This window comes from Microcaecilia unicolor, chromosome 3 (assembly GCF_901765095.1).
Source record: "Microcaecilia unicolor chromosome 3, aMicUni1.1, whole genome shotgun sequence".
NCBI classification, from domain to species: Eukaryota; Metazoa; Chordata; class Amphibia; order Gymnophiona; family Siphonopidae; genus Microcaecilia; species Microcaecilia unicolor.
The window spans coordinates 508,726,445-508,745,330 of record NC_044033.1 but is presented as its reverse complement, the minus strand read 5'-3'; the positions used below and the strand labels follow the sequence as shown (position 1 = coordinate 508,745,330).

Here is an 18,886-nt window from a genome sequence, read left to right as displayed (position 1 = left end):
CATCTAGTAGCGCTATAGAAGTGATAAGTAGTAGTAGTAGTAATGCTTTGCATCTAATCTGAAAGCGCTTATGCTGTTTTCTGCTTTCTTCATTTGGATCCATTTTCATTTATGTTTTTATATGCTAAGCTGCAGTGGCTCCCTATTGAGGCCAGATCCATTTTTTTTTTAAATTTATTATTTATTCATTTAAACAATTTTTACAAGAAACCATCTTGTTTAGGAAAGAGTCAATTGACAAATAATTTTTAAACAGGAAAAAGAAAAAAAGAAGAAAGAGCAAATAAATCTTTACACTTTCAACAATTTAAGACACTCAAGTCCATAATTAGAGATCCATGAATTTAAATTTAGAGAGAACTATAACTCAGGAACTAATACAAGGAAATCCTTCTCTATTAGGAACTGTACATTATCTTTAATGCTTCTCCACCTTAGCTGAGGTGATTAGCGAAGACAAATGTCCAGGTTCAGTAAACACATACTTTTTTCCCCCCAGCCTGATGATGCACTTGCAGGGGTATCTTAAAAAAAAGGTACCCCCCAAGTGCAGAACCCCAGGCTTGAGGAGCAAAAATTGTTTCCTCCGTCGTCTCGTCTCCTTGGAGACGTCAGGGAATAACATTACTTTAAGACCCAAAAAGGGTTTATCCTTATTACGGAAAAACAAATGGAAAATCCAATTCTTGTCAGGCATCAATGCGACAGTTGCCACCAAGGTGGCAGCTGTCGCCAATTCAGAATCAGAGGTCTCAAGCAAAAGAGAGACGTCAATAGGTTTTTCAGATTCTGGATTCGTGTTTTTTTCTGGGATATAATAGACTTGTGAAAAAGGTGGAAAATCTTTTTCCAAAATATTCAAGGTTTCAAGGAAATAACGTTTCAACATCTCAAGTGGAAGAACATTTTGTAACCTAGGAAAGTTAACGAATCTCAAATTGTGATTCTTAGTATAATTATCAAAAACCTCCATTTTTTGCCTAAGATTTGTTAAGTCCTTTATCATCGTAATTTGCTGCGTTTCCAAGTTCATAACTTTTTGATCAATTTTCTCCATTTTTTCATTTAAAGCTTTAGTCTCTTCCTCTTGTTTTTGCAAGCCACTTTCTATGTTATTCACCTTAGGTAAAACTTCATTAAATTGTTTAAGAAAAAATTGTCCCAGGTTAGACATCAAATCCCACAGGGAATCTAAAGTCACATCTTTTGGTTTAGTCACTAATTCAGTAGGAAAATCAAACCTTGCTGAAGACTTTACATTCGTCTCGCTTGGTCCCTCAGCTTCTCTCAACCCATTGCTCGGCGTCGATATGGGCAAACTGCCCTCCATTCCGTCCTCCGATGAAAGCGAAACTTCACCCCGAAGTTCTTCCGGGTCTCCTGCTCCTTCCGAGGGAGACCCCGTCGGGTTGAGGAACGAACTCGCGCTGAGCGGTTGAGGCGATGGGGTGCGTGCAGCGGGGCTCAATGTTATTTCAAGTCCGGGGGAAGCCAAAATCTCTCGTTCTCTGGCGTTCCCTACCGAATGCATTCCGCCATCAGGTACAGCTGCTCTTGGTCTCATGTAGCGGTCAATTGGACCCGATATGGGGGGTGGAAGCGAGGAAGTTCTGCCCGCTACTCTCCCTCTTCGTTTAGGCATCTCAACGGGAATGAGGTTCAGAGCGTCCTAGCAGAGGAACGCCATCTGGATCTCCCAGATCCATTTTTAAGTTATGTGCTCTTATCTTTAAAAAGGTTTATGATGAAGTGCCAGACCAAAAATAATAATTTGATTTTGCTACCAAAACATAACAGATTAATAACAGCTAGAGATTTAGAATTTTTATACCCTAGCCCTAAATAAAATCCTATATAATAATTTGCACCTCCGTCTGGATGCCTGGCTTCGTAACACAGTTCCCATTGGTCTGCCCTGGGGATGATGTCACAGGGTGGACCAATGGGAAGTGAGAGGGAAGGGAACCCAGCACCAGCAACTGGAGGTGAGTACAGAATCGCCACTCCGAGGTCCATGACCCCCTACCTCCCTCCCTCCCTCCCTCCTTCCACTCACGTCCGAGTTCCACGGCCCCCATCTCCTCCGAGTTCCACCGCCCCGAGTTCCATGCCCCCCTACATAGGCGTAGTTTGACTGTTTCATTTGGGGGGGGCAAAGGATGGGGCAGAGCATATTAGCATATATGTATATTTGCAAATGATATGCTAATATGGAGGAAGGAAGGGAAAAAGAGCTGGCTTTTTTGGGGAATAACCATAATGAATATGTATGAGATATCAAGCCAGCTCTTTCTCCCTTCCTTCCTTCCTTCCTTCTTTGAAGAAGTCAGACTCAGCATGCAGCAATACCAGAAAAATTGAAATTTACAGGCAAAATATCAAAGATGCACAATTCAAAAAGCTGACATATTTCAATTAATAAATTCTGAATAAAATACTTTTTCTACCTTTGTTGTCTGATCATTTAGTTTTTCTATTCGCTTTGGTCCCAGTGTCTTCTGTTTTATGCAGTGTCTTCTTTCCAGTAGGCTTCCCTCTGCTCCCCACCCTCCCAGTCCCATCCATCTCCTGCTCCTTCCCTCTGCTTCCCACCTCTCCCAGTCCCATCCATCTCTTGCTCCTTCCCTCTGCTCCCCAACCCTCCCAGTCCAATCCATCTCCTGCTCCTTCCCTCTGCTCCCCACCCCTCCCAGTCCCATCCATCTTCCCTCTGCTCCCCACTCCTCCCAGTCCCATCCATCTCTTGCTCCCTCCCTCTGCTCCCCACCCCTCCCAGTCCCATCCATCTTCCCTCTGCTGCCCCCCCGGGAGGTCCAGGATCATGACTCCGTTTACCCCCTCTCTTTCTCCCTCCCTCCGGCGCAGGCAGCAGTCTTCTTCAGCCTTTCTGTCTTCTTCAGCCACCTATGTGGGAACAGGAACTTGAAGAGAAGGCTTTGGGGCAGAGCCGAAGGCAGCGTGTATAATTCACTACCGCTGCCAGGAACACAGAACGGCTGAAGAAGACTGCTGCCTGCGCCGGAGGGAGGAAGAGAGAGGGTAGACAGACACGCTCATCTCCGTCCGCTTCACTTCCCTGCCCTCTCTGTCTGCGTCCCGCCTTCCTCTGATGTCATTTCCTTTCGGGCGGAACGCAGACAGAGAGGGCAGGGAAGCGAAGCGGACAGAGAGACGAGTGTGCCTGCTTGTTTTTTTTTTTTTTTACTACTGGCGCCAGCCGTCACGTCGTCATCGTTTGGGGGGCATTGCCCCCCCTCGCCCCCCCAGTCTACGCCCATGCCCCCCTACCTCCCTCCCTCCCTCCACTCCCGTCTGAGTTCCACGTCCCCCCCTCTCCTCTGAGTTCCACCACCCCGAGCCTCCCTCCCTCTCTCTCTCTCTCTGTGGCCTCCGAGTGCAAGCAGGACGTGTGCAACTGCCCCTCCACTTCGTAAGTGCTGGCTGTTCTTTAAAACTTTTTACTTCATGGTCTGCCGGCAACAGTGAAGTCGAGCAGGCACGGAACGGCGCTTCACACTGCCTTCGCTTTCGCTTCTGTTTCAGTTGTGCCTCTGGTCCCACCCTCATTTCCTGTTTGCAGAAGGGCAGGACCAGCTGTGCCTCTGGACCCGCCCTCATTTCCTGTTTGCAGAAGGGCGGGACCAGAGGTACAGCTGAAACAGAAGCGATACTGAAGGCAGTCTGAAGCGCCGTTCCGTGCCTGCTCGACTTCACTGTTGCCGGCAGACCATGAGGTAAAAACTTTTAAAGAATGGCCGGCACATATGAATGGGACAGGCAGCCCCACACGTCCTGCTTGCACTCGGAGGCCACAGAGAGAGAGGGAGGGAGGCGCGGGGTTGTGCAACTCAGACGACAGGGGGTGCATGGAACTCGGAGGGCACGGGATGAGAGAGAGAGGGGGAGGGGACACAGGACGAGAGAGGGGGAAGGAGGGAGGGGGCTCTGGACGATAGATGGGGAGGGGGGCACAGGACGAGAGGGGGTCCTGTAACTCGACTGGGAGGGGAGGGCCGGTCCTGGAACTGGAAGGGGGGGCGGGGAAGGAGGGGGAGGGACAGGTCTTGGAACTCAAAGGGGAGGGGTTCATGGAACTCGGAGGAGAGGGAGGGAGGCAGGTAGTGGGGGCATGGAACTCTGAGGGAAGGAGGGAGGGAGGGGGCCCTGGAACCTTGCTAGCACCCATTTCCTTTCTGTTGGAAACGGGCCTCTTTTACTAGCTGTATATAAATCTGTGTTTTCCGAGATCTTTCAACCTCAAGCAGACAAATGGTGGAACTTATTACCTGTAAAACGTAGAATGATTTTTCATTAGGGTTGTTTTCAAAAATCACTTAAAGCATTTTTTTATTATCAAAATATGTATTGCATAATTAATTGAATTTATTAAAAAGCAATGCTGATACGGCCCATTCAAAGTAAACAGGGGAGTGTGTTTGTAGTTCCTGGGTCTATCCAATTCTTAGACTGTAAACCACATTGAACTCTGCAAAGGGCATTTGTGGGATATAAGAAATAAAGTATCGGTAATGTAATTTATTAAAGAGAATAGCTGACTAAATTTAAGCCAGCTCTCCCTGCACCGGTTTAAACACCTAACTTCCTTTCTCTGATTAAACCCTTCCTCTGGCCACTCATAATGAATAGATACATGTTTTCTTCAAGTGAAAGCAGGCACTTAAATTTACCCACCCAGCCCCAGTCAGTATGGGCAATCCAAACACTCTTTGGACCCTTACTAAGCTGTGCTCGAGGAGCGCGTTTTTAGCCTATAATATTCCCATGGGTGTGTCTACATGGTTAACGCATGCTAATTTTTTTTGCATACACTAAAAATGCTAGCGCACCTTAGTAGACAGGGCCCTTTGAAAACTTACCTCTTGTGTCACTTTTTAACTACAGACGTTGATGTGGACTCTGCTCCCCAAGGACAACTAGGCATTTTGAGTAAGGAGTCCATTTAGGTGAGCTCCCTCAGTCAGACTAGATGCATCTTTAGCTAGGGCAACTGAATGATAGGGCAAACGAACCTTTTCCGGAGATGGGCAGGCAGTAGAACTAGAGGACATGAAATGAGATTGAAGGGGGGCAGACTCAAGAAAAATGTCAGGACTGACATGCCCATATCACCCCTCTCCTCAAGTCACTTCACCGGCTTCCGATCAGGTACCGCATACAGTTCAAGCTTCTCCTACTTACCTACAAATGCACTCGATCTGCAGCCCCCTCATTACCTCTCTACCCTCATCTCCCCTTACGCTCCTACCCGTAACAAATCCCTCCTTTCTCCTACTTACCTACAAATGCACTCGATCTGCAGCCCCCTCATTACCTCTCTACCCTCATCTCCCCTTACGCTCCTACCCGTAACAAATCCCTCCTGTCAGTACTCTTCTCCACCACCGCCAACTCCAGATTCCGCCCTTTCTGCCTCGCCTCACCCTATGCGTGGAATAAACTCCCTGAGCACATACGCCAAGCCCCCTCGCTGCCCATCTTCAAATCCTTACTCAAAGCCCATCTCTTCAATGTCACCTTCGGCACATAACCATTATACCTCCATTCAGGATATCTAGACTGCCCCAACTTTACATTTCGTACTTTAGATTGTAAGCTCCTTTGAGCAGGGACTGTCCTTCTTTGTTAAACTGTACAACGCTGCGTAACCCTAGTAGCACTTTAGAAATGTTAAGTAGTAGTAGTAGCAGTTTTTAACGGAGAGAGTGGTGGATACTTGGAATGCCTTCCGTCGGGAGGTGGTGGAGATGAAAATGGTAACGGAATTCAAAAATGCGTGGGATAAACATAAAGGAATCCTGTTCAGAAGGAATGGATCCTCAGAAGCTTAGCCGAGATTTGGGTGGCAGAGCCGGTGGTGGGAGGTGGGGCTGGTGGTTGGGAGGCAGGGCTAGTGCTGGGCAGATTTCTACGGTCTGTGCCTTGAAAATGGCAGATATAAATCAAGGTCAGGTATACACATAAAGTAGCACATATGAGTTTATCTTGTTGGGCAGACTGGATGGACCGTACAGGTCTTTCTCTGCCGTCATCTACTACGTTACTATGTAGTCAAATTAGGACGGAAGTCTGAGTTTCTTCAGTACACAGATGCATTTCTGGAGTCTTTGATTTTCTCAATTCCATTGGCCTTGTCTCATATGAAGATATGTCCTGAAACTGGTACAGGCTGCTGAAGTAATACATCTCAATATGCTCACAACAATTTATGGAATCTGCCCACAACTATTAATTTGATATCTTGTCTGCAAGGAGGAAATCCATGCTTCAGCTAGTGTTTAGTAGAGTACTTAGGAATTCCAACTGATAGAGCACACAGATCACATAAGCACCGCTATACTGGGAAAAAGACCAAGGGTCCATCAAGCCCAGCATTCTGTCTCCGACAGCGGCCAATCCAGGCTTCAAGAACCCAGCAAAACCCATAAAAAAATAAAAAAATGTTTTAAATAATGTTCAATGGACTTTTCCCTCAGGAATCTGTCCAAACCCCCTTTGGGGAGGTTGATGAATCCTATCATCCACAACATAAAGATAATGCTGTGCAGAAATTTATCTAATGCAGCCTGATTAGCTAATTATCCAAGTAAATAAGAGTAGGAGGAAAACGTACCTAGAAACATAGGGGCCCTTTTACTAAGCTGGTTAAGCGTCTACACGCGCCCAATGTGCGCCAAAATGGAGTTACTGCCCGGGTACCACGTGGCTCTTGCTGTAATTTCAATTTAGGTGCGCGTCTGATAAGTAATTTTTATCAGACACGTGCCAAGTGGCATTTGATGTGCGTAGGTCATTACCGCCCGGTTACCACGTGAGACTTTACCGCTAGGTCAATGGCTGGCGGTAAGGTCTCAGACCCAAAATGGATGTGCAGCAATTCTCATTTTCTGCACGTCCATTTTCAGCAAAAAAATTTTTAAAAGGCATTTTTTTTTTTGGTGCGCTGAAAAATGATTCGGTGCGCACCCAAAACACACGCCTACACTACCACAGGCCATTTTTCAGCGCCCCTTAGTAAAAGGACCCCATAGAAAATGATGGCAGATAAAGACCATAAAAGAGGTCCCTGATAAAGGGCAGGCCCATATTTTATAATGTCTGCTTGTAGGTGTCAAGTCCCCTGCCTATATAGCCACAAACAGAGCTTGGCTGACAACCTCCTGTAATCCACACATCGGAAATGCTTCAATGCGGCCTGTACTTGTCAAGGTCTGCACGTTGGCAAGAAACTGCTTGTGGCCTACTTAGCTGATGCAACGATTCTGCACCCATTGTGCAGAGGATAAGGCCCTCTGGTTGATTTACCCCAGACACTGTGGTGCCTGGGGGGTCTGAGGACTTTCTTGAATTCTAAGAACTGCATCTTCAGCGACGTAAAATGGGCTTTCTCGTGGTTTGTGAAGTCAGAATGTCCAAAAAAAATGAATTGTTTACTTTATCTTTTGGGAGCTGTGCCCTTGTCAGAACCATTAAAAAGAGAACTTCCCTGGGACAAAGATTCCTTCGGACCCCGGGCTGTTACCTCCTGTTTCTGTCGGGAAGGTAGAGGTCAGAGCAGGCCAAAGGCCTAGACAAATAACTAAAAAGAAGAACCGAATAGAGAGACAGTGCAGACCTGTCACATAGTTTAAAAACATTAACGACAAGTGTGTGTGAACTGTGTGGCAGTGCTGATGGGAATGTATGGGAGTTCAGTGCACTTTGAGCATGGCAAAAATGGTGATATTATAAACTCTGCAGGCAAGGGACTTTCACTTACACATGACTTGCCTTAAAAGAATCCTGCATGGAGATATGTGATTTAGCATCAGCTCCATATTGCTACAGCACCCTCAGCTTCTATTTTAAGGAGATAAGGGAGGGTCTGGAGGTGATGGTGCTTGCAGGGCCCACTCTGAAGTGCTCCGGGAAGGATCTTGAGGAGTGTGCCGGCTGAGCACAGCGGTGGCGTACACCAGTGGTATGCTGGTAAATTTTTAACAACAGGCTCTCTCCCCGAGTATAGCCAGCCCTGCATTTGGGGGGGGGGGGGGGGGGCAGTGCACAAATAGCTTTCTAAAACATAAGAAAAAGAAAGAATTGGGAAGAGCTGGCAGTCACATGGCTTCCCAAGTGCCCACCAGGCTCTTCCCCTCCCCCACCCCCACTCCACAGGCTAAGGCGTTCTCTTATTTTATAGGTTCCTCACCCATCTCTCTATTCCTTCCCTCTCATCAGTCTATTTTTTCCACCTATCATCTCTCACCCAGTCTTCATCCCTCTCATTTTCCAAAATAATCTTCTCCGCTTTTTGTCCTGTTTCTTTGTTCTGTCCAGCTACAGTTTTTATCTCTAAATTCCTAACATTCCACAGTCAGTTAGCGCCTATCTTCCCCTGACCATCAGGTTGTATAAACACAAAGTAGAGGGTCTGATTTCTGGGCCTAGGTTGTGAGCATTTACTCTGACTCATTTTCTGATAAGAACATACAGTGGTGGAAATAAGTATTTGATCCCTTGCTGATCTTGTAAGTTTGCCCACTGACAAAGACATGAGCAGCCCATAATTGAAGGGTAGGTTATTGGTAACAGTGAGAGATAGCACATCACAAATTAAATCCGGAAAATCACATTGTGGAAAGTATATGAATTTATTTGCATTCTGCAGAGGGAAATAAGTATTTGATCCCCCACCAACCAGTAAGAGATCTGGCCCCTACAGACCAGGTAGATGCTCCAAATCAACTCGTTACCTGCATGACAGACAGCTGTCGGCAATGGTCACCTGTATGAAAGACACCTGTCCACAGACTCAGTGAATCAGTCAGACTCTAACCTCTACAAAATGGCCAAGAGCAAGGAGCTGTCTAAGGATGTCAGGGACAAGATCATACACCTGCACAAGGCTGGAATGGGCTACAAAACCATCAGTAAGACGCTGGGCGAGAAGGAGACAACTGTTGGTGCCATAGTAAGAAAATGGAAGAAGTACAAAATGACTGTCAATCGACAAAGATCTGGGGCTCCACGCAAAATCTCACCTCGTGGGGTATCCTTGATCATGAGGAAGGTTAGAAATCAGCCTACAACTACAAGGGGGGAACTTGTCAATGATCTCAAGGCAGCTGGGACCACTGTCACCACGAAAACCATTGGTAACACATTACGACATAACGGATTGCAATCCTGCAGTGCCCGCAAGGTCCCCCTGCTCCGGAAGGCACATGTGACGGCCCGTCTGAAGTTTGCCAGTGAACACCTGGATGATGCCGAGAGTGATTGGGAGAAGGTGCTGTGGTCAGATGAGACAAAAATTGAGCTCTTTGGCATGAACTCAACTCGCTGTGTTTGGAGGAAGAGAAATGCTGCCTATGACCCAAAGAACACCGTCCCCACTGTCAAGCATGGAGGTGGAAATGTTATGTTTTGGGGGTTTTTCTCTGCTAAGGGCACAGGACTACTTCACCGCATCAATGGGAGAATGGATGGGGCCATGTACCGTACAATTCTGAGTGACAACCTCCTTCCCTCCGCCAGGGCCTTAAAAATGGGTCGTGGCTGGGTCTTCCAGCACGACAATGACCCAAAACATACAGCCAAGGCAACAAAGGAGTGGCTCAGGAAGAAGCACATTAGGGTCATGAAGTGGCCTAGCCAGTCACCAGACCTTAATCCCATTGAAAACTTATGGAGGGAGCTGAAGCTGCGAGTTGCCAAGCGACAGCCCAGAACTCTTAATGATTTAGAGATGATCTGCAAAGAGGAGTGGACCAAAATTCCTCCTGACATGTGTGCAAACCTCATCATCAACTACAGAAGACGTCTGACCGCTGTGCTTGCCAACAAGGGTTTTGCCACCAAGTATTAGGTCTTGTTTGCCAGAGGGATTAAATACTTATTTCCCTCTGCAGAATGCAAATAAATTCATATACTTTCCACAATGTGATTTTCCGGATTTAATTTGTGATGTGCTATCTCTCACTGTTACCAATAACCTACCCTTCAATTATGGGCTGCTCATGTCTTTGTCAGTGGGCAAACTTACAAAATCAGCAAGGGATCAAATACTTATTTCCACCACTGTAAGAACATAGTAACATAGTAGATGACGGCAGAAAAAGACCTGCATGGTCCATCCAGTCTGCCCAACAAGATAAACTCATATGTGTATACCTTACCTTGATTTGTACCTGCCTTTTTCAGGGCATAGACTGTACAAGTCTGCCCAGCAGGCTTCCCCGCCTCCCAACCACCAGTCCCGCCCCCCATCACCGGCTCTGGCACAGACCGTACAAGTCTGCCCTCCACTATCCACACCTCCCAACCACCAACCCCTCTTCCCCCACCTGCTCCGCCACCCAATTTCGGCTAAGCTTCTGAGGATCCATTCCTACTGCACAGGATTCCTTTATGCATATCCCACGCATGTTACCGTTTTCATCTCCACCACCTCCCGCGGGAGGGCATTCCAAGCATCCACCACCCTCTCCGTGAAAAAATACTTCCTGACATCTTTCCTGAGTCTGCCCCCCTTCAATCTCATTTCATGTCCTCTCGTTGTTTACTGCTCTGAGCTTCTTAGCATTTGTACATAACTCTTATATTCTAATTATTTCCATTTCATTTCTGGTAGTCTTCATTGCTTGTAAATAAATCAGCTTCTATTTTTATAATCGTTGGGGCCTTGTTGCCAGTGTTTCCAGGAGCTAAGAATTCATATCTGCAAGCCCTAATTCCAGAGTGTTAAATAAACCTTACAGCGTTCCTTAGGGCGGGCTCCTTCTGTGCTGTATCTTGCTGCATAGCAGAATAGAATTGGGCACATTTAAGCAGCATATCAATATTCACACAGGTTCACCCCATAGTTTTTTTTTGCCATACTAAAGATTCAGATGCTGAAATATTTGAAGTTAGCAGTAAATGTTTTTTTTTTTTAATTTTATAGGAATCAATGTTTTAGATGTGGATAATTCATTTCAGAACATAAGGAGCTATTTTTTTCAGTAGCACGCCTAATTGTAAAGTTACAGTGCATGTGTAACTAAGTACACACAGAAGAAACTAATTTTCAAATACAAAGTACTCACATAAATTGTGCTTGGATATCAGGTTGTTTTATAGCTAAATATACACACATCATTTTCAAGCTTTTCTAAAATGAGGTGAAATATTAGATCCTTAAAAAAACTATATAAAAAACTTTAAGAGCATAATTTTTCTAAATATAAATTAAGGGCCTCTTTTACTAAGCCACACTAGCAATTTCCGTGCAGCAAATGAGAGGAAGCCCAAATCTGTACCATCCTGAAATGGCCCCTGGAATGTCACTTTTCTATGTGTGGTCAAATGTATTCATGCTTACACACAAAACTTTAGGAGATCTGCAGATTCATTTAAGCACATATGGCCAACGTTTGCACAAGATTCCTTGTACACACACAAAAATGTACTCCTTCCTGTGGAAAGTTTCCATTTGCACAGTCCAAAGTATAGAACAGGAAAAGTTCTCTACGATGACGAATCACAGAAGGCAAAAGTAGAGACTAATAGACGATTCACCACTGGAGACGTCTCCAGTGGTGAATCGTCTATTAGTCTCTACTTTTGCCTTCCATTTGCACAGTAAAATGCCTTCATAACTGAATGAGTCAACCTGTACTTATACTGTACGTTCAAGGACACAAGAAAATCTTTATTAGCTACACTTTGCTCTGTGAAAATCATTAAACAGTAGTTTCCATTTAAGGACGACAGCCCAGAACTGAGAGTTCAAAGTCTTTAGTAATGATTTACATGAAAGAAAATAACCACTATCGATTGTACTGTAAGCTGCGCTGATTTTTTTCTTCTTAAATTACAGTTATGGCAGCACTTTCATCACATCAAATACGCATTTATTATAAATACGCACAGGCTGGCACTATGAGTGGAGTAGCCTACTGGCTAGTGCAGTGCACTTTGATCCTGGGGAACTGAGTTTGATTCGCACTGCAGCTCCTTGTGACTCTGGGCAAGTCACTTAACCCTCCGTTGCCCCTGGTACAAAATAAGTACCTGAATATATGTAAACTGCTTTGAATGTAGTTGCAAAAACCTCAGAAAGGCAGTATGTCAAGTCCCATTTCCCTTTCCCCTTATGACATCACAATATCAGAAGTCAGGCAATCAAGCCATTGTGACATCACTGATGAGGTTGTCTCTTATTGGTGGAATGAGTTGAGGAGTAGCCTAGTGGTTAGTGCAGTGGACTTTGATCCTGGGGAACTGAGTTCAATTCCCACTGCAGCTCCTTGTGACTCTGGGCAAGTCACTTAACCCTTCATTGCCCCTGGTACAAAGTAAGTACCTGAATATATGTAAACCGCTTTGAATGTAGTTGCAAAAACCACAGAAAGGTGTTATATCAAGACCCATTTCCTTTTCCCTATTTAAGATTCTACATGGAATGTTGCTATTATTTCTGATTCTTTTGAGAGTCTACATGGAATATTGCTGCTATCTGAGATTCTAGATGGAATGTAGAGATTCTGTTGCTACTATTGGAGATTCTATGTGGAATGCTGCTAGTGGAGGAGGAGCCTAGTGGTTAGTGCAGTGGACTTTGCTCCTGGGGAACTGAGTTTGATTCCCACTGCAGCTCCTTTTGACTCTGGGCAAGTCACTTAACCCTCCATTGCCCCAGGTAAAAATAAGTACCTGAATATATGTAAACCACTTTGAATGTAGTTGCAAAAACCTCAGAAAGGCGGTATATCAAGTCCCATTTCCCTTTCCCTATTAAGTATACTAGCAAACCCCACACCTATTCAGCTTGCACACTGTCTCCCATGCTCCTTTATATCATCATTACCACCAAACCTACATGCCTTCATTCTCCATAAGCTTACTAGATCTACCCAAATACCTATTGTAAATGAAGAAAATTTTTCTTCACTCAACGTGTAATTAAACTCTGGAATTCGTTGCCAGAGAATGTGGTAAAGGCAGTTAGCTTAGCAGTGTTTAAAAAAGGTTTGGACGGCTTCCTAAAGGAAAAGTCCATAGACCGTTATTAAACGGACTTGGGGAAAATCCACTATTTCTGGTATAAGCAGTATAAAATGTTTTGTACATTTTTGGGATCTTGCCGAGTATTTGTGACCTGGATTGGCCACTGTTGGAAACAGGATGCTGGGCTCGATGGACCTTTGGTCTTTCCCAGTATGGCAATACTTATGTACTTATAATGTAACTTGCCTCAAACCTACTGAGAAAAGGCATGAGCTGAATTCAAATCCAAAAACAAAATCCTTTTACCCAAACAACCCCCTTACCCCTTCAAAAACAGAACTCACTCATGATCCCATATCCCAAAATAAAACTTCATCAAACACACTTCACTTACATAGCGAACATAGGGGTCCTTTTACTAAGGTGCGCTGAAAAATGGCCTGCGCCGGTGTAGACGCGTGTATTAGACACGCACAGGTTCATTTTTCACTGCACCTGCAAAAAAAGGCTGTTTTGGTCAAAAATGGATGTGCGGCAAAATAAAAATTGGGGTGCGTCCATTTTGGGCCTCAGACCTTACCACCACCCAATGATTTAACGGTAAGGTCTCACGCGTTAACCGGGTGGTAATGGTCTACACATGTCGAATGACAATTACCACCCAGTTTCCGCAGCGCCGGAAAAGACAAATAATTTTCTGGCACGCATAGTGGACGCAGGTAAATATCGAAATTACCACTCGGGCCGCGTGGTAGCCGGGGGGGGGAGGGTAACTCCTACGCGGCTTAGTAAAATGGCCCCTTAGCAATATTTGTATGTGGTATTAAACTGGCCCTGCCCCTCACGGTATACCACAAGGAACAGCTCTAAGGCAGTGGTTCTCAATTGAGTCCTTGCAAATCATCCAGTCTGAGACTCCAGGATATTCATAGTAAAAATGCGCAAACACTGCCTCCGCTCTGTGCAGAGAAGCAGCAGAGCCCAGGTCCCTGTTAAAAAGGTCTGCATCCAGCAGTCTAGATGGGCGGGGGACATTGCCAGCTGTCAGAATCTGGTCTGGATCCATGGGCATTGTGACCTACAGACCAGGCCCCAGTTGCATGTGGGAAAAATCCTTCAGTACATCTTGCGGAAGGGTGGATAAAGGAAATAAGAATTGTCATACTGGGTCAGACTGATGGTCCATCAAAGCCCAACATCCTGTTTCCAACAGTGGTCAATCCAGATCACAAGTTCCTGGTGAAATGCCAAAAAGTAGGTAAGATACTAAAAGTATGGTAAATGTAGTGTTGGGTTATATCAACACAGTGGTAAGGAAAGAGAAGTGTTAAAGAAGAGAGGAACAGCAAGCACATCCTGCTGGAAGAGTCTGAAAGGAGACACCTAAGAATAAAAATCAATCGGGAATTGTGTGCACAATCAAAAAAATTGTTTCAGAGGACAGATGGTCCAGTGGTCATAACACTGGACCATGATTCAGGTGACATCTTGAAACAGGAAGGTCAAGCTTCCCTTCTGCTATTTATCTGAGTTTGAGCAAGTCAACTCCCCCCCCACCCCGTGTTTTTTTGACCCATTTGAAAACATGGCATTTGTCTATTAAGGTAAGTATTAAGTTAAAAGTATCTCTAGCACAACAAAAACAAAAGATATTCCAAGAATCGTAAGTATCACCATAGTGGGAAAGACCGAAGGTCTATCAAGTTCTTTATCCTGTTTCCAGCAGTAGCCAATCCAAGCCACAAGTATTTGGCAAGATCCCAAAAGAGAAAAACAGATTTTAAGCTGCTTATCCCAGGAATAAACAATTGTGCCTGTGCTCTGTCGAGCATCAAAATATAACAAAATGTTTAAACACACATGAATACAAGTGTATTGCTTCTTCAGCTTATTGAGAGTGGAGTAGTCTCATATGTAACACACGATAAAGATTATTTGATTTTTCACCCAATGACTGGGTGTATTATCTGTGTGTATTGTCTAATCATTGACTGAACCTCCACCACCCTTTGCTAATCTTATATATAAAGATATATTTCTGTTTGTCAATATGCTAACATCTAATTTTATGTAGCACTTAGCTTGAACAAGTTGGTGCTCTTAAAACCCCGACAGGTCCCCGTTTCGTGGTTACTTTCTCAAGGGGGAGTCACCAGTTCAAGTAACAGTCTCAAGTGCAACTGCAGCATTACTCTGCATTACAGAGTAATGCTGCAGTTGCACTTGAGACTGTTACTTGAACTGGTGACTCCCCCTTGAGAAAGTAACCACGAAACGGGGACCTGTCGGGGTTTTAAGAGCACCAACTTGTTCAAGCTAAGTGCTACATAAAATTAGATGTTAGCATATTGACAAACAGAAATATATCTTTATATATAAGATTAGCAAAGGGTGGTGGAGGTTCAGTCAATGATTAGACAATACACACAGATAATACACCCAGTCATTGGGTGAAAAATCAAATAATCTTTATCGTGTGTTACATATGAGACTACTCCACTCTCAATAAGCTGAAGAAGCAATACACTTGTATTCATGTGTGTTTAAACATTTTGTTATATCCCAGGAATAAGCAGTGGATTTTCCCAAGTCCATCTTAATAACAGCTTAAGGACTTTTCTTTTAGGAAGTTATCCAAACCTTTTTTTTTTAACCCTGCTACGCTACTACTTAATAGCTTCATTGCATGCCCCCTAGCCCCTGTATTTTTGGAAGAGTAAACAAGCGATTCACGTCTACCTGTTCCACTCTACTATTTTATAGACCTTTATCATATCTCCCCCTCAACCGTTTCTTCTCCAAGCTAGAGAATTCTAGCCTTTCCTCATAGGGGAAGTATCCCATCCACTTCATCATTTAGGTCACCATTATTTTTGTAGTAAAAGAGCAAAGAGTTCTGGTATTAGGTTTACTATATTGTTTGCCATGTTTTCAGAACTAGTTTCTATCATCTCCACTTGAAAAGGCTGAGGCTGCACAACAATCAACCTAGAATTACTCTGCCCGCAATGGTATGTGTGGTTATAAAAGTCATGGCTAAATTTGGTTGGATCGGTTTTACCAGGCAGGCCTACTGATGAGGTTTAGAGAATTACTATACAGTCAACGAAGGTCGCGCCTACTGTTTTGGTGTATTACCCAGTTCTAGTGCTGGTAGAAATCTGTGAAAATTCGTATGTGCTGTTATTTGCCTGCATTATTCCAAATATCATTTGTGCAAACCCTGTCCTCTGTGTTTTGCAAAGGGCTGCTGACTGTGTCTTTACTGCGTAATCTGGTGCATTTAATATATCGGAGTAAGAGAAAAAGGATTAAACATATTTTTTAAAATTTGGTTTATTTTGTCTGTACTGAAACAGCAAATGCTTTAATTTCAATTTACAGAAAACGGTATTTACAAGAATAATGTACAATAAAAAGCAGCATGGAACACATTCATTAGGTTGATATAGAGCACATTTTACTTAATCCAAACTTATCCCTTTAAATCCAAGGCGGTACTGTGGATGTCTCCTTTTGCACCTATTGAAAAATGAGAAAATCCATAATCATATTCTAAAATATACAAACATAGTAACATAGTAGATGACGGCAGAATAAGACCTGCACGGTCCATCCAGTCTGCCCAACAAGTTAAACTCATATGTGCTACTTTTTGTGTATACCTTACCTTGATTTGTACCTGTCCTTTTCAGGGCACAGACCGTATAAATCTGCCCAGCACTATCCCCGCCTCCAAACCACCAGCCCCGCCTCCCACCAACAGCTCTGGCATAGACCTTATAAGTCTGCCCAGCACTATCCCCGCCTCCCAACCACCAGCCCCGCCTCCCACCACCGGCTCTGGCACAGACTGTATAAGTCTGCCCAGCACTATCCCCGCCTCCCAACCACCAGCCCCGCCTCCGGCACAGACCGTATAAGTCTGCCCAGCACTATCCCCGCCTCCCACCACCGGCTCTGCCACCCAATCTCGGCTAAGCTCCTGAGGATCCAAACATCCTAACTATAGCAGCATTAACAACTGAATTAGAGGTAAATGTCTGCTACAGCAGTGCAACCTTAAAATAACATCAGAAAAGTATAAATACCCAGCTAATTATATTTATTCAGTAGAATATTTATTACAACTAGTAAAGGAGATCAGGAAACTAAAATTGATATAATTATCATTTGTAAACACTTCAAAGGCCAAGTAAACATTATATAACAAAGGTTTAAAAACAATCTTAATCAACAAATAAAACCATAAATTATAATTTAAAGAATCTCAAGCCTAGTACAGGTTTATAAATCATTAACTATCTTAACATAAAATTGGATAACTTAGTTACATAGTAGCATTGATAAAGACCTGAATGGTCCATCCATATTGCATATTACCAGATAAGGTAATATAATACAGAATTAAATCACAGCTTAATTTCTGGGGGGAAGGGCTGGAACACAGTTCTACCACTTCTTTTCACACTCCAGAATGGTGGGGGTGTTATGCTCCAGCCCCTTCGTCCCAGGTAGCCTGCAGCGAATAGTAGCAGGCATGAGCCTGGAGCAGATGAGAACAGTCACTCTACTGCCCTCGGCTACTCCTTTTCCTAGTTCTACCGTTGCCTATAAATTGAGCTCTAAATGGAATATCACTACTTAGCTTGTATGCAATTCGTTGTTTCAGCCAAAAAACTACATGGTTGTGCAATTTGTGCTGAAAAACAGTGGCTCAAAAATCTGATCTCAGTCGCCAAGCCTTGAAGAATGGTCAGCGATAAAAAAAGAAGGCTGATTCATTATATTCTAAGTATGCAGTGGCGATCCTAGCCGGCATGACACCCGGGGCGGATCGCCGATGTGCCCTCCCCCGGGTGCAGCGCGGCCCCCCCCCCCCGGCGAAATGACACCCCCCCCTGGGTGCACGCTGCCTGTCAGCTGACTTCGCTGACTTTGCTGCAGCTCCCTCTGCCCCGGCCAGAACAGGAAGTAACCTGTTCCGGGGCAGAGGGAGCTGCAGCGAAGTTAGTGAAGTCAGCGAACTCAGCTGACAGGCGTGCGCCACGGCACCCCCCCCCCCCCCCCAGCGGCGTGCACCCAGGGCTGACCGCCCCCACCTTGGTACGCCACTGTAAGTATGTAATATAGCAAACCAAAATATACTTTTGAGCGCGAAGGTTTAAGCATCCCTGACCAAACTGTATGGTTCAATGAATTATATTTATTTATTGCATTTGTATCCCACATTCCCCCACCTATTTGCAGGCTCAATGTGGCTTACATAGATTTGAAACATTATCATTACAGGATATCAGATACAATTATTAATGTGTAATGATTAGGAGAGGTAAGAGAAGAAGGAAGAGAGTGATTAGGGTAGTTGTAGCAGGTAGGCATTCTTAATTGATTGGGTTAGTGGGGTGACTTAGTGAGGCTATAGGTTCTCATTGTAGGCCTTGTTGAAGAAGAATGTCTTCAGGGATTTTCGAAAGACTGTTGTTTCGCTGATTGCTTTCAGGTCTGTAGGTAATGCATTCCATATCTGCGTGCTCATGTAGGAGAAGGTAGTGGCATGCATCTGCTTGTATTTAAGTCCTTTGCAGCTGGGGTAGTGCAGGTTGAGAAATTTGCGGGATGATCTTGTGGCGTTTCTGGGAGGTAGGTCTACGAGGTTTAGCATGTAGATTGGGGCATCTGTGTGAATGATTTTGTGTACGATCGTGCAGATCTTGAACGCAATGCGTTCCTTAAGTGGGAGCCAGTGAAGTTTCTCTCTTAAGGGTTTTGCACTTTCATATTTAGTTTTTCCAAATATGAGTCTGGCGGCCATGTTCTGGGCAGTTTGGAGTTTTTTTATTGTCTGTTCTTTGCATCCGGCATATAGTGCATTGCAGTAATCTAGATTATTTATTAC

General features: G+C 44.5%; 1 protein-coding gene across 4 annotated transcripts in view; it reads right to left on the bottom strand.

Annotated features, from left to right (window-relative positions):
- Positions 1-16,326: 16,326 nt before the first annotated feature.
- Positions 16,327-18,886, bottom strand: part of LOC115467288 (sorting nexin-14-like) — a 181,081-nt gene continuing 178,521 nt past the window's right edge. For all 4 annotated transcript variants that reach the window (XM_030199125.1, XM_030199127.1, XM_030199126.1 and 1 more), the window contains one exon: positions 16,327-16,509. In XM_030199125.1, the coding sequence (XP_030054985.1) occupies positions 16,471-16,509 (39 nt within the window). In that variant the 3' untranslated portion in view covers positions 16,327-16,470. The remainder of the gene's footprint in view (positions 16,510-18,886) is intronic.